The 26,933-nt window shown below is 44.6% G+C and overlaps 1 protein-coding gene across 1 annotated transcript in view; it reads left to right on the top strand.

Annotated features, from left to right (window-relative positions):
- The first annotated feature begins 522 nt into the window (after window positions 1-522).
- DNAJB14 (DnaJ heat shock protein family (Hsp40) member B14) overlaps window positions 523-26,933 on the top strand; it is a 69,187-nt gene continuing 42,776 nt past the window's right edge. The window contains exon 1 of the mRNA XM_068231725.1: window positions 523-834. Within this exon, the coding sequence (XP_068087826.1) occupies window positions 702-834 (133 nt within the window). The 5' untranslated portion in view covers window positions 523-701. The remainder of the gene's footprint in view (window positions 835-26,933) is intronic.

Raw genomic sequence — 26,933 nt, forward strand, 5'->3', positions numbered from 1 at the left:
CCCTCTTTCAGGACTTTGTCCCTCTTTCTATGTAAATATATATATATATATATATATATTTCTATACTAAAAATGTGTTTGATTGGCTCTAAACTTTATTCCCAACCTTTAAATTGATATATTACTAATTTTAAAATGTTACTATGAAGGAAAACGAACCAGGATAGAAAGGACCAATGTGGTTTGAATTATAAAACAACATATTTTTCTTATGAAATCTTTATGGTATCTGTGACTAGAGCCGTGGTGAGGGTGTGGCCAGGGGTGTGGCAGGGCGTGACTTAAGTGTCCCTTTTTCTCATCTCAAAAAGTTGGGAGGTATGTTATGATTGCCATTTTTCCCAGATTTCTACTGTTCTTTACTTGACTCTTCATAAAAGACTTTATGTTACTGACACTGCATGATGCCCTTTTCCCCACATAATAAACTAAGCAATATCTGTGGCTCCATTCAAGGGGGGCTTGCTGTAGCACTAGCAGCACACCTCAGCCATTTTCGCTTCCGGGTTGATCTGTGGAGGCTGCCAGGCAGCTGGAGGAGGCAGCCTTCCGGTGTGCTGTCTGGGTGCAGAAAGATGGCGGCGGTGAGAAGCTTTTCTTGAAAAGGAGGGGCCGGTATACATTAACCCGCCCCCGTCGCCTGCCGCTGTCACCCTGCGATCGCAGAGCCGGGGCTGGAGGAGGAGAGGGGCCCCGGGGTCATGGAGAGTAATAGAGATGAAGCCAATCGGTGTCTGCTGATCGCTAAGAGAGCCCTGCTCGTCGGGGATCGGGGGAAAGCCCGCAAATTCCTCGCCAAAGCAGAGAAGTTATATCCCAACAACGAGGCCCGGGGTGAGCCCTGCCACTTACCTGCTAGAGTGCAGCACAACCTGTGTCATTGTCTGTCTATGGGGGGGGGACATGGTGATGCTAGTCCTGTCATTTTACTGCATGTGTATTTCCGCATAGGCTCTCACACTGGCAGCTGATTTATGTCCTATGACATACGTTAGGCTTACAGCAAACTGTATATTATTGTACCTGTATAATTGTACATAGGCACAAGCTAGCATGTGAATTTGTGGTTTGTACTTACAAGGTTACAAGCCTTTTGAAATGCAGAATGTTTGTCAGCAGTCTGGGCCAGTCACTCTTATCCAGTGCTTGTCTAATGTAATACTTTGTGCATTTAATATAACGAATCTGGGGGACTTTGTATGGTAAATATCATATACTGTGGAGATGAGCAGTTTTATTTCATCTCTAGTGAATGGGCCTACCTGTCCTCCAGTTTTCTTTTGGCTTATATAGTACACATTGGCTATCATTTATAAAGGTGCAGTCGGTAGTGCGGGAAAACACGGTTCTTCTCCGCAAGCGGTACTTAAGACTTGGTCATTCATAAAAAAAGTTGCCTGTTGCGATACAAGTGCGAAGGTTTTCTGGAGGAAGCTGGCGGTAGCGTGGCGGAAGACATGCGGAAACATAAAAGCTGACCGATTCCCTCCGTGCGCTGCTCTGTCTGATGCTGCTTGGGAGGTTCGTCCCATTCATTTACAAGTAATCCGCCCGCCTATCGCTACTGTCGAGCAAGCAGTATTTTCCTTCCGCATACCGCTTGCTCTAATCTTTATGAATGGACGTGTTTGTTACTTTTTCTAGATAAAGCTAGAAAAACTCAGCACAAGGCGGAAATGTATCGCTCTGCATGGGAATGTCAGCTTTTCATGCGGAAAGAGCCTTTATGAATGGGGATTTTGCTGAGTGTTCGGTAAAGTCAGCGGTATTAAACATTTCCGCATGCGGAAATGCTTTATGAATGATAGCCATTACAACAGAAGGCAGAGATATACGGTGCATGATTATTCTTATATCCTGAAAAAAGAGGGTGCCACACAGTTTGTCTTGAAAAATACTAGCTGTAAAATCCTTAAGGTAGCCATACACTGGTCGATTTGCCATTAGATCGACCAGCTGACAGATCCCTCTCTGATCGAATCTGATCAGAGAGGGATCATATGGCTGCCTTTACTGCAAACAGATTGTGAATCGATTTCAGCCTGAAACCGATCACAATCTGTTGAGCTGCTCCTGCCGCCTGTGCGCCCCCCGTATACATTACCTGAAGCTGGCTCCCGGGCGTCTTCTCCTCGCTGCACCGCTCTGTTCCGGCTCCATCCCGGCGCTTCCCAGCGCCCTCTATTTGAACTTCCTGGTCACTGCAGTGACACAGGAAGCGCCGGGATGGAGCCGGAACAGAGCGGTGCAGCGGGGGGAAGACGCACGGGAGCCAGCGTCAGGTAATGTATACCTGATTGTATCGGCCGCCGCTAGCGACGCGCACCCTACCCGCGGGCGATCGATGGTAATTTCCCGCACGGCGCGATCGACGGACCGATCCGATTTCGGGAGGAAATCGGATCGGCGGGTGCGTTTAGCGCGAACGATTGGCATCAGATTCGATCCCAGGATCGAATCTGCTGTCGAAACGGTCGCGAATCGGGCCAGTGTATGGCCACCTTTATTCTTCTGCTGCCTTTATGTGAACTTTGATACTGATCTGTGTGGCTGACTAATTGAAACTCTGTCCTGGATGCATAGCTGCATATACCTCCCAGAAGCTATTTGCTGAAGTGGACAGTAAGATGCTGATGATTCTGGCTTGCATATTTAATGTAAATTGTCTGCTGCTTAGCATTGGGCCAATTGCAGTTTACAGGAAGTGCGTTCCAGTCTATATACAGTATGCATTAAATTTGCATGTATGCTAGAATTATTAGAATCTCATTGGCCATCTCTGGTCGTAAAGGGGATGTTTATACACAAACACTGAGAACTGTTCTGATCAGTTCTTTCCAGCTTCAGTTCTTGTTTGCCTTATAGACAGGGCTGAATATTAGGCCTGAACGATTTTCCTTCAAATCAAGCTTTGTTCCCCCTCTGTGCCTGTTTGTTCCTCCTCTGTCCCCGTCTCTTTGTGCCCCCTTTGCCTCTTCATTCCTCCTCTGGTCCTCTCTCTTGCCCCCTTTGTGTCTGTGCCTGCTCTGTTTCTCTGTCTCTCTCTGTGCCCCCTCTATGTCTCTCTCTGTGCCTCCTCTGTCCCCCAAGCTGCATCAGTTCTGGACATAGCTTCCAGCACAAGTCCAGCGATGCCCGTCTATCTACTTCACCTCCTGCAGGCTTTAATGCATGGAATACTTAATGTGACATACAGGAACCCAGAGTTTTACCAAGCACAAGAGCCGGCAGGCGGCGATAGAGGACGGACAGCGTTGAACTCATGCGGAAGGTATGTCCAACGCTGTGGGTTTCAACTTTGGGGAAGTTTGAAGCCGCTTCTTCAAACTTCCCCTTGTGGAAATGACGTGATCGCGATATTCGCCGCTTTGTCGATTCCGAAATTGTGATCTTGGTGATCGCGATTCCGGTTTAAATTCGATTTATCTTTCAGGCCTACTGGATATGTACTCTTTACTGCCCTAGGCCACTGTCACCAGCCGCCCCCCTTCAGTATAGGTAGCGAGATGACCCCCCCCCCCCCTTCCCTCTAGTATAGGTAGCCTGATGACCCCCCCAATATAGGTAGCCAGATGACCACTCCCCCTTCCCTCTAGTATATGTAGCCAGATGACCCCCCCCTTTCCCTCTAGTGTAGGTAGCCAGATGACTCCCTTAATCCCACCACCACCTTTCAGTATAGGTAGTCAGCTCGCCTTCACACCGCAGCAGCCATTTGTATCACTCATTTTTCCGCTCATCTCCAGTGCAGAAGCGTCCTCTTCCTTTCTGTCTCCAATGCTGCCCAAGTCCATAGCCGCCGGCCACAATGCAGATGTGCACAGAGAGCAAGCTGGATACTGCACAGGCAGCTAGCAACAGAGTACTGCAGTCAGGTGCTCACCTGATCTCCCTGCATTGCAGCATTTGCAAGCTTGCAAATGCTGCACCAGTTTAGCCTGCTGCTTTGGTGCCCTTCCTCCTGTGGTGCCCTAGGCCATGGCCTAGGTGGCCTTGGCCTAAATCCGGCCCTGCTTATAGATGCCAGTGTTTTGAAGTCTCTATCTTGTGAAGATCTGTTATTGTTGTTATAATTCTAAAAAATGTCATAAAACTAGCAGGGTTATGGCTTGAAAGACTGAATTGGGTAGTACGGGCCTTGAACAGTACTGGGTCACATACTAGCATAGTTTTAAAGCGACACTGAAGTGAAAAACAAATTATGATCGAATGAATTGGTTGTGTATTACGGATAATTACTAGAACATTAGTAGCAAAGAAAATATTCTCATATTTTTATTTTCAGTTATATAGTGTTCTTTATAACATTGCATTATTCTCTAATATTTGCAGTTTACACACTACTCGGCATTCTAAATGTTTTTACAGAGCAGTCTTGTGAACTATTGACCTGTCCTCTGGAGAGAAAAAGAAAATACTGTGACTGACAGTTGAGATAACAAGCTTCAGAAGACAGAGCTCTCTGCAAATTTGAAAGTCGTGGAGCTCAATGGCTTTTTTTTTTTTTGCATAGATAACTGGATTTTCTTAATTCTTCTTGTGCTGGAAACAATATTAGACTTATGTCTCTGCTCCTAATGTTTTATTTCTTAGCTGTACTACACATACAAATCATTATATAATAATTTTTTATTTTTTTATTTTTTTTGCTTCAGTGCCTCTTTAAGTCACTCAGCGGCAAAGTAGGGGAACAGTAGGGAACAGTTCTCAAATCACAGCACCCTCTACAATCGAAAGGTTGATGTTCTAGAAGTGCTGTCCATCCAATCACGTTAGTGGAATTTTCCTGTTGGGTCACCTAAATGATACTAGTGCCCAGAATTGTTTAGAGGACACCATACCAGGTGCAATATCATAGCTGGAACCAATATTTGTAGGCCTTACCAAGTGACCAAGTTATGAGAGTGATGTGAAAGTTGCTATATTTTCTTTTTAAGAATGTTTGATGCTTGCCTGGCCTGCTGAATTTTTTTGATTCTCATTAATAGTCATTAGCTACTGTGGCAAAATGCATGCGTTGCAGCAAAGACAACTGCTTGTAGTGTCTGAAAATTCAGGTGTGAATATACGCAATAGTCTTCTACGCATGTGTGAACTCTGCTGAACAGTAGTCAGAGCATCCTTGCTCTGGGTCAGTGGTTTAAAGGGAACCTGAAGTCAGGGCTCAAACCCACTAGAACGATTTTGTGAGCGTTTAGGGAGCGATTCAAAACGCTAGCGATTTGCCTAAACGCTCAGCTAATGTTAATGGATGGGCCAAATTACACTGGAGTGATTGCAATTACCAAAATCGCAAATTCAGGACATGCAGCATTTTTAGTGTTTTTGCAATGTGAAGTATATAAACTACTCCAAAAATGATAAAATACGGCACACCACTGGCTGCAATACAATTTTGCTGTGTATTCAAGGTGTCTTGTTTCCTTGAATACACAGCAAAATTGTATTGCAGCCAGTGGTGTGCCGTCTTTTATCATTTTTGGAGTTGTCCTAGACTGCTTGGGTAGTCCGGCCGGAGACCTGGCATCGGCAAACAAACAGGTAGAATATACCTGGCTAAGCTGCATCCTTGGCAACACGCATTGGATAAAGTATATAAACGCTGGCGTAATCGCTCATCAAACCCTACACACAGCGATTTTACATTACTGCACATTGTAAAAAAAAATTACAATTAATTGAAAGGACCAATCAGAATTAAAAACACTAATCGCTACACAATCGCTGGCAAAAAAGCTGATCCTTTTTAACAACGCTACCAAAATCACCAGCAATCGCTCATGAAAGCGCTTAAAAGCCGCTAAAAACGCCAGCGATTGCAATTGGCAATAGGGTTTTGTAGTGGATTCCAAGCCTAACAGGAATAAGGAGGCTGCCATCTTCATTCTCCAATAAACAATTCCACTTTCCTGACTTTTGTGTTGATGCTTTGCCTCTAAGAAACCACGTTTACACTGGCCGGTGCATTGCATTGAGTATACAGTCAATGAAAAGTGTGCTTCAGGCTTATTTTACACTGCAAATCGCAATGTGATTCTGCTTGCAATTCAGATTTTTAATTTATTTTTTCCTCCTGGATGCTAGCATTCAGGAGTAAAAAGGCAGAAAAAATGCAGCATGCAGGACTTTTTAAAATCAAATAGGAAACGCTGGTAGTGTAAAACAACCCTCAATTATTCTGTTACTGGTAACGCACAGCATGCAGTACGTTACCTTAGTGAACGCTCCAGCCGCACTGCATAGGTAGTGCATTGCAGTGCAGAAAGCAGTGTTACAAAGTGGCCATTGCACCGCAGTGCACCAGTCTGAGGGCTCTTTTCCACTTGTGCGGCACTGAGCGGGTGGGTGGGATTGCAGGCGAATCCCATATGAGAAAAGCAAGCCTCCGCTGCAAATTCTGCGGGGGGTTCCAGCCGAATCGTTACCGCAAGCGATTCGACCGGCGGCGCCGTTATACCCTATGGCAGAGTTTCCCCGCGCGATTTGCCTGCGGGGAAACTGCGGTTTCGCGGCGGAAACCCCGATGTGGAAACGGCCCTGAATGGGGCCTAATACTATAAATCACTGACCCAAATTGAGCAGGCAGATCAGTTGCTTTGACCCAGAATGAGCATGCAGATAAGATGCTTTGACCCAGAATGAGCGTGCAGATAGGATGCTTTTACCTGGAATGAGCATGCAGATAGGATGCTTTGACCCAGAATGAGCGTGCAGATAGGATGCTTTGACCCAGAATGAGCGTGCAGATAGGATGCTTTGACCCAGAATGAGCGTGCAGATAGGATGCTTTGACCCAGAATGAGCGTGCAGATAGGATGCTTTGACCCAGAATGAGCGTGCAGATAGGATGCTTTGACCCAGAATGAGCGTGCAGATAGGTTGCTTTGACCCAGAATGAGCGTGCAGATAGGTTGCTTTGACCCAGAATGAGCGTGCCGATCAGATGCTTTGGCCCAGAATGAGCGTGCCGATCAGATGCTTTGGCCCAGAATGAGCGTACCGATCAGATGCTTTGACCCAGAATGAGCGTGCCGATCAGATGCTTTGACCCAGAATGAGCGTGCCGATCAGATGCTTTGACCCAGAATGAGCGTGCCGATCAGATGCTTTGGCCCAGAATGAGCGTGCCGATCAGATGCTTTGACCCAGAATGAGCGTGCCGATCAGATGCTTTGGCCCAGAATGAGCGTGCCGATCAGATGCTTTGGCCCAGAATGAGCGTGCCGATCAGATGCTTTGACCCAGAATGAGCGTGCCGATCAGATGCTTTGGCCCAGAATGAGCGTGCCGATCAGATGCTTTGACCCAGAATGAGCGTGCCGATCAGATGCTTTGGCCCAGAATGAGCGTGCAGATCAGATGCTTTGGCCCAGAATGAGCGTGCCGATCAGATGCTTTGACCCAGAATGAGCGTGCCGATCAGATGCTTTGGCCCAGAATGAGCGTGCCGATCAGATGCTTTGGCCCAGAATGAGCGTGCCGATCAGATGCTTTGGCCCAGAATGAGCGTGCCGATCAGATGCTTTGGCCCAGAATGAGCGTGCCGATCAGATGCTTTGGCCCAGAATGAGCGTGCCGATCAGATGCTTTGACCCAGAATGAGCGTGCCGATCAGATGCTTTGACCCAGAATGAGCGTGCCGATCAGATGCTTTGGCCCAGAATGAGCGTGCCGATCAGATGCTTTGGCCCAGAATGAGCGTGCCGATCAGATGCTTTGGCCCAGAATGAGCGTGCAGGTCAGATGCTTTGGCCCAGAATGAGCGTGCAGGTCAGATGCTTTGGCCCAGAATGAGCGTGCAGATCAGATGCTTTGGCCCAGAATGAGCGTGCCGATCAGATGCTTTGACCCTAGTTTGATGCCGCTTTCTGCATGCTTGTTGCAGGTGTGTGGCTTCAAAATGCCTAAGGGCTCTTTTACATTAGCCAACGCGTGCATGAACCTGACTTTGTGAACACGTTGAGTGATATCGGGAAGTTGCGGTGCGCCGCTGAGTAGCGGTGGTAGTTGTAATTCACCCGACGGGAAAATGCCGTGGCTGAACAGTACGAAGCTCCCAGATGTGTTACAATCTAGGAGCGATCCGTCAAAATGCACGGATCAGCTCCTAGTGTGAAAGAGCCCTAAGGTGGCACGTTCATAATGACCATTGCGTTCCCTGTGACAGTAGGAATGGAACAGATCAGCGCCGCATGTTACCGGAGCGTTGCGTCGCTAACTGTCCATGAAAAATATTGTTAACTACTCTATCTTTAGTCAAATGGCTAAATCCTCTATCAACGTCATACTCAAGAAGCGTTCATATAAAATACTGCACGATTGGTATTGCACTCCATCTAAACTAACTCAGTGGGGCCTGGTTAATTCTGATCTGTGCTACAGAGGATATGGCCAAAGCGCTGATCAATTACATTGTTGGTGGGAATGTCCAATCGTTTCTTCATTTTGACTTATGTGCTTTCACTTTATTTCTGAGGTTCTCGGGAGAGAGGTCCAGGCCGACCCATGGGTAGCCCTGTTCCACAAACGCATTTGTCGGCTATCAAAAAATGCTAATGCCTTCATAGCTCATGGATGCAATGCAGCCTTATCCCTTCTAGCCAAAACGTGGAAGGCCCTCCCTCCCCCTAAAAACATGTTGATATTAAAAATGAAATATATTCACTAGAATATATAACCTCCCCTCTGACCAACAAAACTGACCACTTCTTGGGGGTCTGGAGCATGTGGTCGGACTGGACCTCATCCCATTGACGTATGGTGGATAATGTGTTGTGTGGTACCTGCCACTTCTCGATATAGAGCAGTGCAGATCTTTGTTGCACGTTTCCAGCATGAAACAACCTATAGGGATACAACCTTTGTTCCGTTCTAATGCAAACTGAGTTGGACACTTTATTTTTGTTTTGTTTTTCTTAATTTTTTTTTTTCTCTTTTATTTTATGTTGGGTTCACGCTTTTGTTATTGTAGCTTATTAGACTATCTTCATCATGATGCCATTCAGCACCATCTATTACTTATTTCTCCATTCGTAAATAAGTGTAATGGGACGATGACTCTTGTCCCTGTTCATCCACTCACGTCCACGTCAGAGAGAACTATGTATGGCATCTTGTTGTTGTTTTTTTTCTCTGCATTTGTGTATCATAATAAAAAATGTAAAGTTGAAAAGTATGGTTAACTGTAACCGTTAACGTGTGTGTGTTTTTGTCACACTCCTTGTACTGCAATACACCCGCCTCATTGTGAACGTTGCATAGGTGGTACATTGCAGGGCTGTGGAGTCGGAGTCGGGGCTATTTTGGGTGCCTGGAGTCGGGGAAAAAATGCTCCGACTCCTAATGAATTTAAACTGTAATTAAAATAGAAAATATGATATGTTCTATTTCTCAGATAAGTCATCATAAATAATTTATACATACAGTAATAGCTCTGCTTAGTCCACAAAAATGAAATAAACCAATCAAAATGAGTTACTTGTGCTGCTTCAATAAAGCAGTCCCCGTATTTTTAAAGTCAGATAAACATATCTGATTGTGACTGTATATATGATGTGTACACAGGAATCTCTTATATATACGAAATAACATCTATGCTGTAAGAATAAAGCCTGATGTGTAGCTGTGTCGCTAATAGAGATGGTCAATGAGATGGAAATAATTCTGCGTTGATTCTGATTTATGCAAATGTACTTTGCTCATGAAATCAAATAATTTGATATGTTGTTAAAATTTGGTTTGGTGACTAAGAATTAAATGGTACCTGAGAAGGATGAAAAGAGAAGTTTTATACATACCTGGGGCCTCTTCCAGCCCCCTTCAGGCTAATCAGTCCCTCGCTGTCCACCTCCACCACCTGGATCTTCTGCTATGAGTCCTGGTAATTCAGCCAGTCCGCGCAGTCCGGCCGCATGCCGCTTCCACAGCCAGGAGCGTTCTGCACCTGCGCAACAATGCTGCGCAGGTGTAGTACGCTCCCGGCGGCGGAGTGTGTGCATGCGCACTACGCCAGACTGGCTCAAGTACCTGGACTCATAGCAGAAGATCCAGGTGGCGGAGGAGGACAGCGAGGGACTGATTAACCTGAAAGGGGACTGGAGGAAGCCCCAGGTATGTATAAAACTTTAATTTCATCTGTCTCAGGTTTACTTTGTTACACAGTAGTACTATACTCTACATATGCACTCTCCACAGAGCTGCAGGGAATGCACTGAGAATATTGTGCACATTGAACATAGAGGTGTTGTCTGTCACCCATAAACCTGGTTCAGATTGTGCATGAAGAATGTGTAATAGAGGAAGAATCTCCTTATTCCCCTGCATAGTACCTGCACATCACTGTAACCTGTACCCACACTTACATTGCCTAGGGCCTGATAGATATTCTTTGTTCCGTCCTGTACTCTTACCAAGGACTTGTTTTAGCCTGACTAAAGGGAATAAATATGGCAGTCTCCATATCCTTCTCACTTCAGTTGTCTTTTAAAATTCCTAAGCATTGGCAGTTAAGAGACGAATTTCATGTTACATACTTTCAATCAACAAGATTGTAATATGCAAATTAGAGGAGTCAGAGTCGGTGGAATCTTAAGCTGAGGAGTCTGAGTCGGTGGATTTTTGTACCGACTCCACAGCCCTGGTACATTGCAGAGTGCCCGTTATGCCGTATTGCAATGCACCACTGTGAACATGGCTAGGTTCGCATTTTGGTGCTGAGTTGCGTTCCCTGTAAAAACAGGAATGGAAAAGTTGCATTGCACGTTATGAAGGTGTTGCATGTCGTTAAGTCTACTTCACTTCACTTCACTGTTAACTCATGCCGTTATGCAGTAATGCACCGCTTTGGGAAACTGTAGTCTGTTACATTGCACAGGATGTACTCTGAACTTCGCATAGACTTATTATTGCAGTACGACTTTCTATGTTAAAATTCTTCTGTTACTTTGCAACGCAATGACCCACTGTGAACTAAGCCTAATGCTAGGTACACATGATACATTTTTGCGTTCGATAGATACTTTCCGTCATGTCCAATATTTCTTTCGGTCGTTTTACCACTCGTTTTGTCATACAAGTGCATGGAAATTGATAAGAAAAGATAAGCGAATCAAGCGGAAAAATGAATCGACCGAAAAAATGCATTGTGTGTACCTAGCCTAAAGCTCAGCATGACAGCCAAGCAACTGTCATTTGTAAAGGGAATGAATATGGCAACTTTAAAGGGACCATTTTAGCAGGAGTCGGTACAAAAGTCATCAGAGTCCAACTCCGACTCCTTAGTTTATGAAACCACAGACTCCAATCCCGACTCCAGGTACCCAAAATAGCTCCAACTCTGACTCCTTAGCCTAATACTTACCAGAGCTGTGGATTTGGTACGCAAATCATCTGACTCCTCAGTTTATGAAACCACCTAGTCCGAGACCAGGCACTCAAAATTACTCTGAGTCTCCGACTCCGCATTTTAGAAGAATGAGTTGTACAGACTTATGGACAGTCAGGTGGGCAGGAGAGAGGTGACGTGAAAAACAGTTTTAGGCCAGAAACCCACTAGGAGTGATTTCTAATCGCTAGTGATTTGAAAAAGCTTTTGCTAATGCAATGCTATGGGAGATTTTTATAAAATCACATCACTCAAGTGGGATCACACCCATAGCATTACATTAGCAAGAGTTTTCAAATCGCAAAGCGCTAGGAAAGTCGCTCCTAGTGGTTTTCTGGCCTTACTTGCTCTGCAATTAGCTTGCTATTTCCTGGTTAAACTGGATCTTTGCTACGCAGTAATCTTAATCAAAAGGTTAATGAACTATTAATCAACAGTCAGGTAATTGTTAGATTCCCAATCTAATTATCCCTGTGATACAGATCTGGTTCTGCCTATAGTATCACTTCCTGTAGAGTAAGATAATCACCTTGAGGGCTGGAATCCACTAGGGTGTTTTTGGCAGCGTTTTGGGATCGTCTACCATCACCAATGATTCCCAAAAATGTTTTGCCAATGAAAGTGAGTGGGGGCAAACCCATTATTGCGATTACGGGTAATCACAATTGCAGGACATGCAGCATTTTGAGCACTTTTGCGCTCAATGCAAAGTATATAAGTCCTGCTTATCAAAACTATTATGCAACGCTTTGGGGGGGATGGCGGGGGGGGGGGGATGATTAGCTTTGTTAAATGTAATATACTTACCGGGTCTCTCTCTTTCCTTACGTCTGTAGCTCGCTCCCTAAAGGAAGAGGTCAAAGGCGCATCTCTGATTGGTCATAGAGAAGTTTTATACATGAGGCATCCTTCAGCCCCCTTCAGGCTGATTGGTCCCTTGCCTGGATCCTCCCCTGAGTGGCCCGGTATCTTTGCTAGTCGGCGCAGGCACAGTCCGGCCGCGCACACTCCCCTGTCGCACTCCTGTCTCCAGGAGCTTTTTGCGCCTGCGCAGTACTCTTCTGGCAACAGGGCACGCGCGTCCGGGCCGTCTGTCTCTACCATTTTCATTGGCTCAGACAGTGGACCAATGGGGAGCCCCGGTGGGACCTTCAAAGATGCTATGCCGGGGCTCCGATACACAGTAATTACAGTGACTCATATACTGTAATTACACAATGGGACTTGCGGCGGTATGTAAATTTCTCTGTAGTGATGGCGCAGCTACGTGGGGGGGCATCGGTTATCTGTGGCAACCTCACAGGGAGCTCTAGGGGTCTCCTTGTTAAAGGAGACCCCAAATGTAGCGGGGATGATGTGCATAGGCTGGTTTAGACCTGCTCTTAGCAGGTCTAAGCTAATGCTCATGTCAGCCTTGAAGTATCGCTTCCCGGAGGCATGAAGAGGGCAATTGGATAGCCTGTAAAGAACTTGCTGGGCAGTTATTTCGTCCAAGCGAGTTCTTTTCCATCCAGGGGGCCGTTAAATGAAATGGGATTAGGCAATGCTCCCCTTGCCTAAATTAAGAACTTAGCAATCAATAGAATATGGCCCTGAATAGGAGAGCCCCTGTGAAAGAATACACATTGTAGAATAAAATTATGTTGAGACAGTTTGTTCTACAAGCAGGGAAGCTCTTAAATCCGTATTCGGATGAAATACGAATGCCTTTCATTCAGATTTCATCCTGCTAATTAAGGCACCTGTGTGGGTGGGCGAGGGGGTATTAATCTTACCCATCAGACGTCTTATTTGATCCGTCCCATGGCGCCTCCAACGATGTGTTCCAAGCGGTGGTCACGTGATTACAAACACTTTCTCCTTCCGAGTTGAAGGCAAACAGAGACACTGGAAAATGGAGGATCTATACTTGCTGTGAAGACTGCAAATACTGTATTGTAATATCAGATCCAACATACAGACATCACAAAAAGCATCAGGAGCTAACGCGTTTCAGACTATGAAGTCCTCATTCATGTCTCATAAGCCATAGTGTAAATGTGTTTGCTTCCATAGTGTGAATGCGTTGAATCCTGAGCCCTGCTGTAATGTCTGTATGTTGGATCTGATCTTATATTAAATATTTGCACGGTTTCCAGTGTCTGCATATGTGGGAGTGGTGTCTCTCCTGCACTGCCTGCACCCTTACTGGTGTTTATGGTTAGGCGTAGAGCAGCTGCCCTATCTCATCACATTGTGTTCGCACTTGCCTGCCTGTCAGAAACTGCTTGCAATTCTGCTGCTTCGTTCCTCCTCCTCCTCATCCAATGAACAGCACAGGTTTCTCAGCTGTAGCTCAGAAACGTGTCTATAACGTGCTTGTGCACTGTAGTGTTGCTTTGACGATCTTTCCACGATCGTTAATGGTTACACTACTCACATCTGCACACAGCTTAAAGGGAACCTAAACTGAGAAGGATATGGGTTTTCCTTCTAAAAAAGAAAAAACCAGTTGCCCGACTCTCCTGCTGATCCGGTGTCTCTAAAGGTGGCCACTAATGATCCAATCTTTTTTTCATCCAATCTTACCAAATCTATGTAGTATAAAGGTAAATTGAGTGCATACAGGGAGTGCAGAATTATTAGGCAAGTGGTATTTTTGAGGAATAATTTTATTATTGAACAACCATGTTCTCAATGAACCCAAAAAAACTAATTTAATATCAAAGCTGAATATTTTTGAAATTAGTTTTTAGTTTGTTTTTAGTTTTAGCTATTTTAGGGGGATATCTGTGTGGGCAGGTGACTATTACTGTGCATAATTATTAGGCAACTTAACAAAAACCTATATAGCCATTTCAATTATTTATTTTTACCAGTGAAACCAATATAACATCTCAACATTCACAAATATACATTTCTGACATTCAAAAACAAATCCGTGACCAATATAGCCAGCTTTCTTTGCAAGGACACTCAAAAGCCTGCCATCCATGGATTCTGTCAGTGTTTTGATCTGTTCACCATCAACATTGCGTGCAGCAGCAACCACAGCCTCCCAGACACTGTTTAGAGAGGTGTACTGTTTTCCCTCCTTGTAAATCTCACATTTTATGATGGACCACAGGTTCTCAATGGGGTTCAGATCAGGTGAACAAAGAGGCCATGTCATTAGTTTTTCTTCTCTTATACCCTTTCTTGCCAGCCACGCTGTGGAGTACTTGGACGCGTGTGATGGAGCATTGTCCTGCATGAAAAACATGTTTTTCTTGAAGGATGCAGACTTCTTCCTGTACCACTGCTTAAAGTGAAGGTCCAGGGAAACCTTGAAAAAAATAAAAATCCCTATCCACTTACCTGGGGCTTCCTTCAGCCCGTGGCAGGCAGGAGGTGCCCTCGCCGCCGCTCCAGAGGCTTCCGGTCGTCTTCGGTGGCCGACCCGACCTGGCCAGGCCGGCTGCCAGGTCGGGCTCTTCTGCACTCCATGGCCGGGCTCTTCTGCGTCCCACGCGGGCGCGCTGACGTCATCGGACGTCCTCCGGGCTGTACTGCGCAGGCGCAGAACTACTGCGCCTGCGCAGTACAGCCCGGAGGACGTCCGATGACGTCAGCGCGCCGGCGTGGGACGCAGAAGAGCCCGGCCATGGAGCGCAGAAGAGCCCGACCTGGCAGCCGGCCTGGCCAGGTCGGGTCGGCCACCGAAGACAACCGGAAGCCTCTGGAGCGGCGGCGAGGGCACCTCCTGCCTGCCACGGGCTGGAGGAAGGCCCAGGTAAGTGGATAGGGATTTTTATTTTTTTCAAGAGTTCCCTGAACCTTCCCTTTAAAGAAGGTGTCTTCAAGAAACTGGCAGTAGGACCGGGAGTTGAGCTTGACTCAATCCTCAACCCAAAAAGGCCCCACAAGCTCATCTTTGATGATACCAGCCCAAACCAGTATTCCACCTCCAACTTGCTGGCGTCTGAGTTGGACTGGAGCTCTCTGCCCTTTACCAATCCAGCCACGGGCCCATCCATCTGGCCCATCAAGACTCACTCTCTTTTCATCAGTCCATAAAACCTTAGAAAAATCAGTTTTGAGATATTTCTTGGCCCAGTCTTGACATTTCAGCTTGTGTCTCTTGTTCAGTGGTGGTCGTCTTTCAGCCTTTCTTACCTTGGCCATGTCTCTGAGTATTGCACACCTTGTGCTTTTGGGTACTCCAGTGATGTTGCTCTGAAATATGGCCAAACTGGTGGCAAGTGGCATCTTGGCAGCTGCACGCTTGACTTTTCTCAGTTCCTGGGCAGTTATTTTGCGCCTTGGTTTTTCCACACGCTTCTTGCGACCCTGTTGACTATTTTGAATGAAACGCTTGTGTGACGGGCGAGCCGTCAGTGCGCAGAAAACGCAGCCGCAACCGACTTCCTGCCTCGGTTGTCGTTGCGCTGCCCCAATCAGAATCTCATGTCTGTGGACACCAGGCAGTCCAGCCTGGGGGGTCTCTGCTGTCTTCAGAGAAATAGTTAGCCTAGTTCTTTTCATGAAGCCTGTGCCCTGTGACTTGCTAATGAAGCCAGAGGGGTAACACTCAGATGTTAATTAACAAACCAGGAGTCTTTTCAGAGCCAAGGAAGCTAATCCCAGCAGGGGGCAGACTTAGCGGAACCATTCAGCCAGGATAGGGAAACATAGAGTTATGATCTTTATGCATGTTTTAGAAGTACCATACATCGGAGAAATGTGGAAGTTATATCATTCTGCTGGTCCGGATCTTGTGAGTGTGTTGATATTAAATTTGGGCCCCTAGCCTAACCAGAACGCTGGGAATTCCACCGTTTTTTAACCGGGCATGCAAACATGCCCAAGTTTGATATCATATTAATCGGTAGGTTCTGGGGATCGAGAATATGTAATTATTATCTGTGTGCCGGCCGCGCAGGTCTGCCTAGGGAACCTGTCAGGATTATGAGTTTGCTAAAGCCCCTGCCCAGATGTGATTACCATAGTCCGGCCTGGGGGGCCGACTCTGGAAGCCCGCCTCTGAGCTCAGCTCCATTAAAAGTGAATGAGCTGCCTGGGAAGAAGTTCCTCCCTTTACCATCTTCAGGACACACGGCCACTATGAGGAACAAGTGGTGGCCATATTGCCAGAGCTAAAACAAAGGACATCCTCCATTTTGTTTGGATTCTAAATCTTGCTGAACTTTACTCTGCAACAAAGAACTCTAAGAACTTGAAACCGTTTTGCTTGAACTTGACGATTTTCCCACAAAAGGACATATTTCCACAAACCATAAGTATTTTTCTCCCTTCTTTTATTTTTCATACTGGCTATTACTGTCTTAATAATTGTGATTTTTAATAATTGTCTGTATATATTAATTATTTATATTGCGTGAATAAACTACTTTCTCCAAGTCATTCACTGTTTCGCTACCCTGCTTATCAGCACACACAGAAATGATCCCGGGTCTCTGAAGATACGCTACTGTTTGTTTGTTGTTGGCTAGACAGAATATCGTGTGTTTAACCGTTTTATTCGCAGGATTAGTCAGTCAGTTAGTGGGCCCCACGGTCCCATAGTAACCGCGGTGGTGGCAGTTTACTCTGAACCAGTAGGTGAGGTTGTAATTACCCGTGTCTCACAGGCTCCCTTCGGAGTTGTCTGCGGCTAATTCTTAACGGTTCCTGCGCATTTGACTGCGACCAGAGTTCGCACGATCTGTGCGCTGGCACCGTTTAGAAGGCTAAGTGCGGTCAGCCACAAGGGCTCCTGTGACAGCTTGTTCGATGATCACGCTTCAGAAGCTTTGCAATTTTAAGAGTGCTGCATCCCTCTGCAAGATATCTCACTATATTTGACTTTTCTGAGCCTTAGTCCTTCTTTTGACCCATTTTGCCAAAGGAAAGGAAGTTGCCTAATAATTATGCACACCTGATATAGGGTGTTGATGTCATTAGACCACACCCCTTCTCATTACAGAGATGCACATCACCTAATATGCTTAATTGGTGGTAGGCTTTCGAGCCTATACAGCTTAGAGTAAGGGCCTGTTTCCACTTGTGCGGTGCGAATCGCCGCGGTAAAAATTTGCATGCAGATGCGAATTTCGCATATGGGTGTATGCAAATTTTCATGCGCATTCGCATGAATGATGCTGTATGCGAATTTAACCATGGCAGTGCCGGTGTGCATTTCCATTGATTTCCATGCGAATTCGCATGAAAATTCGCATACCAAAGCCGCAGGCGATTTCTCTATTAAATACATTAGCGGCGATTCGCATGCATTCCACTCGCAGGCAAATTCTGCTGAACACGGTAAATCCAGCGCTGGAGACTTGGGCGCAGCCGGTGCCACCATAGGCCGTAATAGAAACTACGGCTATCGCGTGCACAGGGAGTAACTTCAGCGCCGTCAGAAGACGGACCTGAAGTAGCTTTTAAAACAATAATTCGGCTTCCAGCAATTTGCTGGAAGCCGAATTATTTCATTCCCCCACTATCCATGTCGGCCTGGAGGGGGAATAGTAATTAACACGGCCCGGACTTGTGCGGCAGCAGGATCAGTCATATACTGACTGTGTCCTGCGCCCAAGTCTCCGGCGCCGTTCTCTCTCATACGCAATTCTGCTGCTCTTTTGTGCGTTTTTTTTCACCACTGAAAAAAAGGCACCTCAACAACGCTACAGTGGAAACAGGCCCATCCACTTGCATTACATGTGCGAATCCGCATGCGTTGGACGCATGTGGAAACGAGCCTTAAGACAACCTGCATAAAGAGGATGATGTGGTCAAAATACTAATTTGCCTAATAATTCTGCACTCCCTGTATATTGAATGAATCATTTAGAGAGTCCCTTATATTACACAGAAATAGTAAGATTGGATGAGAAAGGTTGGATCATTAGTGGCCACCATAATACTTTTAGCTACAACCTCTCAACCAGCATGGAGATCAGTGGCTCGGACTGAAGTCAGACTGAATTAGCTGCATGCTTGTTTCAGGTGTGTGATTCAGCCTCTACTGCAGCTAAAGAGATCAGCAAGCAACTGGTATTTTTTAAAAGGAAACATCCATATCCCTTTCAGTTAAGGTTCCCTTTAAAGGATACCCGAGGTGACATAAAGCCCCATCTACACGATACTAATGTTTGTGCGATTCGATTACGATTCTATTTATGATTCGATTAAATCCGACATGTCCGATCGGGATTCGATTTCATTTGCCATGGTTTTGCAATGGCAAATCGAATTGAATACGGATCGTAAATAGAATCGTAATCGAATCGCACAAAGAATCGTATTGTGTAGATTGGGCTTTAGACATGGGTATGTACAGTGCCAAGCACACAAATAACTATGCTGTGTTCCTTTTTTTTTTTTTTTTTTTTTTTTTTTTCTTTCTCTGACAGAGTTAAATATCAGGTATGTAAGTGGCTGACTAATGCTGCGTACACACTGGCGACTATGGTCGTTTGAAACGGCTCATTAACGATCGTTCCACCGACAATCGGGTAAAGAACTTTACCCAACGATCATTAACACGAACGACATCGGGAAGATGGAAATATCCAACCTGACGGATCGTATGTACCGACAATCGTTACAAAACTATAGTGTGTACAGACATCGGCCGAGAACGATCGTTACAAGGGCCAATGCGCCTGCGTTGGATTCTGCCCAGCTTCTGTACTTCCTGTGTAGTGTGACCCGTAAAGATTGTTACATTACAAATTTTAACTATCATATATTTTTATCTATTGTAACTCCATGTTGGTAGGTTTTTTTTTAATTTTATATAAATATGTACGCAACATTTCCTTCTGATCGTTCTTTTCTGCGAGAACTATCGTTAAAATGTGTATGATGATCGCTGCATCCCATCGTTGCATACCAATCTTTCCAATATCGTTCGTCTGGTAACTATCGGTTTTTGCAAACGATAGTTTATCGCAAGTGTGTACGAAGCTTAAGTCCTGACTCAGACGGGAAGTGACTACAGTGTGACCCTCACTGATGAGAAATTCCAATAAAACACTTTCCTAGCAGACAATGGCTTCATTAGTGGTCAATAGTTCATAGATTTTCACTCTGGCATACTTCAATGAATGTGTCATTGAGCAAAAATAAAACACAGTTAAAACTTAAAGTAGATTTAAACATAAAATAAAACTGTGGAATATCTTAGTCTTTTTTTAGGAGAAGGAAGATGGATACAATGGTTTATTTCATTAGTTTATTTTCACCTCGGGTGTCCTTTAAGGCAAGAAACAAACTTGACCTTGCTATTTCAGGGGCTTTTTTTGCGTTTTGTGGCAGGGCTGTGGAGTCGGTACAAAAATACTCAGACTCCTCAGTTTATGAAACCTCCAGCTCCAACTCCGGGTTACACAAAATGGCTCAGACTCCTTGACTCTGACTCCTTAGTCTAATACTTACCAGGGCTGGGGATTTTGTACAAAATCATCTGACTCCCGACTCCTCAGTTTATGAAATCACCGACTCCGAGTACCTAAAATTACTCAGACTCCACAGCCCTGATTTGCGGTCATGTTTTCATTTGTGTTCCGCATGCTGTTGTGGTTTTTCAGTTTGCGATAAAATACATTGATTAGAAATGCACATGATGTATGGGGAAAATGTTTTTTTGTTTTATTTTATTTGGGTGGGATAACGTGTAAACAAAATGTAGAGTAACCTGTAAAATCTCTGATCCCTAGCAGGCCATCTCAGTGCGGTGGTGCCCATGTGAATCAAACAAATGTTGTTCCTGTGCCCTGGCACATTGCACGATTTGGTATTCAGCCACCCAGTTTCATACTACCAAAGCTGAGCTTTAATGCCTGTGTGTGTACTCAGCTAAGTACAATTGCATCATGTGGATAATGATTCTGTGGCAGAGATACTAAGGCTCCTTTCACACTGCGGTTGTTGTGTTCCGTTGCAGCTGACATTATAATCTTATCCCATCACTATGCAGTTATATGTATATGGTACATTCAAATCGGCCCATCAGCAGTGTGATGGGTTCCATCGGGATAACATGCAGCTTGCTCTGCAATGTGAATGTTTAGTGGTGGTGAAGCATGCTTCCATTGTACTGCATGCTTCGCTGAATGGTCCTGCCGCACTTCTAACCTATGATGTGACTTTTTAGCACTGTTTCATTATTACATAGTTGATGAAAGGAGCCCAAGTAGAGATCGTCAGTGATATGCTAATAATTGTGGATTGCATACAAATTGTATGCAGCCTGGATTCAGACCATTCAGAAACCATAGGAAGCGCATATTATTGTTCCAGTTGTAAGCTGTATACAATTTGCATGCAAACTGGAATAATCATCTCACTGACCATCTGTGGGAATAGGCCTTTTAAAGTGGTCCTATTTCTGAAACTCTGAATTTACATAACATGGCAAGATATAGCAAGGCTATTATATTCACTGTATTATAAATGACATTGTTTCTATAATTAATTAAAGCGCATAGCTTCCTGGGTTACATTTATTATTTTTAAACCTAAGCTAATTATAGTCGCGTTGTAAGTCATATAATGAATGATTAGGGACTTGGGTGTTTTGACATCATTAGCAGAACAGGATGATGTCCAAACGCCTAATATGTTTAACCTGATAGAACCTACCTGGGATGTTAATCATAGGAGTTTTTCAGTGAACCCGGGGTGAGAAGTATATAAAGGATGCCGTATTTATTTCCTTTTAAAAAAGGCTAGTCAGTCCTGCTGATATTTGTGGTCAGTATTGTCTGAATGACACACATGCAGCATGTGCACATCTAAGCCTCAGAAGAAGCTGATAAAGTGAAATGGTCTTCAGGCCGTGCACCCAGCGGCACCCACCGCCATTCCCACATCTCCTCCATGCTACACACAATAAGTGCCATCTTCATATTCAGTGCATTGCACAGGATGAATGTCACTTGTGAACTCCAGTGTATGACGCAATAAGCTGTCAGTAGTGGCAAGCTGTTTCATCGTCTCTATTGTTGTTGCATCAAATTGCTTTGGCTTTTAGCACACTGACAAGCTGCACGTCGCAGCCAGGGTCACCCTCTCCACAACTCCTATCTCTGAGTGCCAACAGAATGTTTCTTTGTTGTCATTCTACTGTTTACTGAAAACAAAATAAGGCCTACAAAATAGCACAGTACCTACAGTGAAATATGGTGGAGGTTTAATGATGTTTGGGGTTGTTTTGCTGCCTCTGGCACTCGGTGCCTTGAAAGTGTACAAGGCATCATGAAATCTTTAGTACTTTTGGGTCACACTGTAGAGCCTAGTGTCACAAAGCTGGGTTTGCGTCCGAGATCTTGGGTCTTCCAACAGGACAATGACCCTAAACCTACGTCAAAAAGCACCCAGAAATGGGTGGCAGCAAAGTGCTAGAGAGTTCTGATGTGACTAGCAATGACTCCAGATCTAAATCCCATTGTACACCTGTGGAGAGATCTTAAAATTGCTGTTGGGAAAAGGCACCCTTCCATTAAGAGAGACTTGGAGTGAGAGGTGTAAGAAGCTTTTTGATGGTTATAGGAAGAAACTGATTTCAGTTTTATCGATGATTTTTTTATTTTATTATTATTTATTTATATTTTTTGAGAAGTATGTGCAACCAAATATTAAGGTGTGTGTGTGTGTGTGTGTGTGTGTTCTGCATATGCTTGTTCAGGGTTTATGGCTAAAATTATTAGAGGCAAGGGATCAGCAGGACATATGGTCAGCCTCTGTCTTCCACCTCCGGTTCTCTTTAAAGTAAATCTGAGAGAAAGGCTTTGGGCCCCATTCACACCTGAGCAGTTTGCCGGCGGTTTCGGCAAAAACGCTAGCGCTTTTGAAAGCGCTAGTGCAATAAAACTCTATAGCCCCGTTCTTACTTGGGCGATTTGCGATAATCGCTGCAAATCGCCCAAAATCGTGAAACGCAGCCTGCACCATTTTCGGGCGATTTCCCAGCGATCGCGTTTAGTGCTATAGAAGTACTAAACACGATCGCGGAGAAACCGCTGCACTGTCCAGTGATTTTTTTTTTTTTTTTTTTTTTCTGCGTGAAATCACGGAAAAAACACTCCCGCTTCTAAGTGTGAATGGGGCCTTATACTGCTTTTTACCTGGGCCTTCTTCCAGCTCCCTGTAGTAATAATCAATGTCCTCCCGGACCAATTCGCTGTCTTGCTGGGAAGTCTGTAGCAGCTGCTGGTTTGGGCTGGGCACCTCTTCCATCACACTCTTGGGCTGTGCGAGTGCAGTTATAACTCTTATGGACTGTGCATGTGTAGTAGTCTGCAACTGAGCTGTGCCGCTGACCTTAATGGGGCTGAAAGCTGCGCAACCAAGGAACCGTAAGGACATCAAGAGAGCTGAGAAGAATACAGGGGGCTGGAAGAAGCTCCTGGTAAGTAAAAATCCTTTTCTCTTTACCTTAGGTACACTTTAAAGGACAACTGAAGCGAAAGGGATATGTAGGCTGCCATATTTATTTCCTTTTAAACTATACCAGTTGCCTGGCAGTCATGCTGATCCTCTGCCTCTAATACTTTAAGCCATAAAACCTGAACAAGTATGCAGCAGATCAGGTGTTTCTGACATTGTCAGATCTGACAAGATTAGCTACATGCTTGTTTCTGGTGTGATTCGGACACTACTGCAGCCAAATAGACAAGCAAGGCTGCCAGGCAACTGGTATTGTTTAGAAGGAAATGAATATGGGAGCTTCCATATCCCTTTCACTTCAGTTGTCCTATAAAGGGTATTGACCAATGTTTATTTAACAAGTTATAAGGATGCTAACCAGGTAATCCAAAAGTTAAAATCACTATTACTTTTCTTGTTGATAAATGATCATTCCCCAGTTTACCTCGATGGAAGCGGACAGTTAGTCCTGCGAGCGCGTAAGGCATATTCCACCCCCACGCCAGGATCATTCTACCCACATGTAAGCAAACTCCAGCCATTGACTTTAATGCACTTTATTATATGTATGTTTTGCACATATTGAATACATTGTATCACTTGATTGTTATCTGGTGTTGTATAGATTGTGGTCTGGGACACATATCCGGATTTCTGGGTGTGTGTCGCAGTCCACAATCCTCAGTTTTGTTTTCACACAGGTGTCATGATCTATTGTTAGTAGTAGTCGTCCTTTGCACTGAGCACTTTATAATTGTTGCTGGCTGGCCATGATTGCATGGTGACTTATGTATTGATATATGTGATTATTTGATCATTTGATTTTCCCCTGGCGGTCCTCTTATTGTGGGACATATGGGGGCATTTTATCGATTTTAATTGTATGTGAATGTGTTAGAATATTTAATAAAGATTTTTTCAATTTTGACATATGACTTTGGAGAGTATATGTATATATAGATAGGACTCCATTTACAAGGGAAACTTTTTTTTCTTCTCTCATGGTTAATCCCCAGTTTACCTGACTCTTATTTGGTACACACAAAATTTGGTACGCCAAAAGGAAGTTGCTGGGTATACTGGCTTGTCCTATTTTGCGTCTCTACATCCCCTCCGACTTAACTAATGCAGCCTGATTGGCTGAAGCCTCGTTCCCTCCTGTTTTACCCTCCCACACCTCTGTTCCTCTCTGATTGGCCAGTTTTTCTCATGCCGAGACAATGCACTTTCTATAGTGAAGGGCGGGCAATGCATATGCAATCAGTCAGAGAAGAGTAAGGGAGGAAATTTAATCGGGATTGGCTTCAAAAAATTTACTGTAGAAAAATCCAGGGCTTTGGAGTCGGTACAAAAATCTTCTGACTCAGACTCCTCAGTTTATGAAACCTCCGACTCCAGGTATTCAAAATTGCTCCGACTCCACAGCCCTGGAAAAATCAAAACGTGAACAGTGTAATACGTATGTTATGTAAGTAGAGCAAGTATTTATCTACTTGTATATGTGGGGTCTTTTTTTTTCTTAGATGGTATGGCTAACAGCTCCTCTTTAAAAATAAACCTCCGTATCCCTCTCAGTTTAGGTGCACTTTAAGTGTGCCTAGTAAGATTAAAGCATGTACAGGTATGAGTGATGTTGAGACTTACCTGCAGTTTTATTTCTTTTTTTGGTCTGCAAGCTTTGAAATTCATGTTTTAAATCAGACTTCTGAAGCTGGGAGAGGATGTGTGTTGTCCTGCATTTGCCTTCCCCAGTGTTACAGAAAATCTCTTCCCCCTGTCTGTGCTGCTTCCAACTCTCACTTTTACAATGTTCATTTTGAAATGAATGCAACATAGGCTGGCTGCAATGGACATTAACAACAATAATATAATGCAGTGTTCTCACCAGAATTGTTTTCCAGCCGGGTGGCATGAAAAAGTAGCCGGGTGGCATGAAAAAGTAGCCGGGTGGCATCAAAAAGTAGCCGGGTGGGGCGAAATGAAAGAATGCAGGGCCAGTGCTTCTCTGCACATTTCTGCTTACAGCAGAGGTGAAGTTGAACCGATGACAGCCGGGTGCTCACCAAAACTAGCCAGGTGGAGCACCCGGCTAAAAGAGCCTGGGGAGAACACTGTAATGTATTGTATGTAGGAGTTTTTGGAAATGTTTCCATGTAAATACCCTTCAGGCATTGTCTTGTAGCTATAATTGTAGTTTCTTTTCTTTATTATTTTTTTTCTTTTTCTTGATTTCTGAGGGAGAGTGAACATGAAGATATTGTGCTTATGGGAAGTGTGTGTATGTAAACACAGTGTGGTATTTCAAGCGTTCCTTAGTACGTTCATGATGATGTGCAAACTAGCCTAGCCAGTATGAACTGTGTGTTGTCTTCTGTCTCCTGTTTTAAGTAGTAACAGGACCTGATGCTTTTATTTCATAAAACGCATTACTGAAACCCTGTCTGATCTCTGCAGACAGATCGGGTGTTTGATCACAGGTTGTAATGCCTTTGGGTGCATGGAATTTACATCAGGCAAATTGCAACATTCTGTTGTAAGGAACTTTTTATTGTTTGTCATGATGTCACATTTAAAGCCCTAGTTTTTACTCTTTCTGATTTTTCATTGCTTGAAAAGGTGAATGGAGGACTGCCGTTACTCACACAATTCTCATATTTTGATGCAGAAGTTAGAGAGAAAACTGGTAGCAAGGGCGTTGCTGCCCCAGCTCATGCTATTCCTGTGGTGGGCTGGAAGGCCTATTGTGAGAACTGGAATTGCATAAAATGCGTCCTCTACTCCCACCAGTATTCATGCTCCCGAGCAGGTTGCAGCAAGTTTATTTTTATTCAAGTAAAAAAGAATAGTGCATGCTCCCAGGCAGGCAGCTGATCATCTGACCCCTCCCAACCTCCGCCATTTCCTGCTGAGACTAGCTTTTGGTGGCAAGCACTGCATAATCCTGTACAGTTTCTCTCTGCTCTGAGTGCAGTGTAGCATTTAAAGAACACCTGCAGATGAGAGAGATATGGAGGCTGCCATATTTATTAGCTTTTAAACTGTGCAAATTGCATGAATGTCCTGCTTCTAAAGGCTCATATGCACATCCAACAAGGTGCACGACCGACACTGCAACAAACAGTTGATACGACTTGTATTTTCCATGCACCAACTAACTAAACAGCCAGCTCATTCAAACACTGTACGTGCAAGCGAAACGATGGACTGCATGACATGGCCTTAAAAACTAGTACATCGTTCAAATGACGTTAAACACACGTGGCTAACTGCACCATATCGTCCCAACAGTTGTGTGAGTTGATCCGCAGGATGGATCGGGCAAAGCGCCTGTTATCGGTCCCTGGTCTAGTCGTTTGTCACACGTACACACGCCTTATGTCCAACAGACCAAACTCAATCAGGGGGTTTGGTTGAGCGTGTATGGGCCCTATTACTCTTAGCCATTGTCACAGGAGGCCCTAGTGGTCAGACCGCAAATGGCCTTCCAAACTGTGCCGGCGCACGAATTGTGCGAACTCTGGTCGCAGTCAATGCGCAGGAACCGTTGGGAACAAACCGCAGACAAACCAGAAGGGAGCCTGTGAGGTACGGTAATTACAATTTACACACGATTCCAGGGTATAACTGCCACCACCACTGAAATGGGCCAGTGGACCCGACTGCCTGACTGATCCTGCGAATAAAAACGGTTAAAACACGCTGTATTCTGTCTAGCCAACAACAAACAATAGTAGCGTCTCTTCAGAGACCTGGGATCAGTTCTGTGTGTGCTGAATAATAGGGTAGCTAGAACAACTGACGATCGCGTCGGTTTATTGAAAGCAATATAAATAATTTAATATATACAGACAATTATTAAAATCAACAATTATTAAAACAGTAATAGCCGGTATGGAAAATAAAAGAAGGGAGAAAAAATACTTAGTTCCTGGAAAGATGTCCTTTAGTGGGAAAACTTGTAGAGTTCCTTTTTGTTCAGTTCAGCAAAGTTTAAAATCCAAGCAATATGGAAGATGTCCTTTGTTCAGTTTCAGCAAAGATGGCCGATCAAGATGGCCGCTAGCCATGTGTCCTATGTTTCAGCTTAGACAAGATGGCCGCCAACCATGTGTCCTCTGGCTGGCAATGTGCTCTCAGGAAGGTGGAATTTGGAGGA

This window comes from Hyperolius riggenbachi, chromosome 1 (assembly GCF_040937935.1).
Source record: "Hyperolius riggenbachi isolate aHypRig1 chromosome 1, aHypRig1.pri, whole genome shotgun sequence".
In the NCBI taxonomy this organism is placed as follows: Eukaryota; Metazoa; Chordata; class Amphibia; order Anura; family Hyperoliidae; genus Hyperolius; species Hyperolius riggenbachi.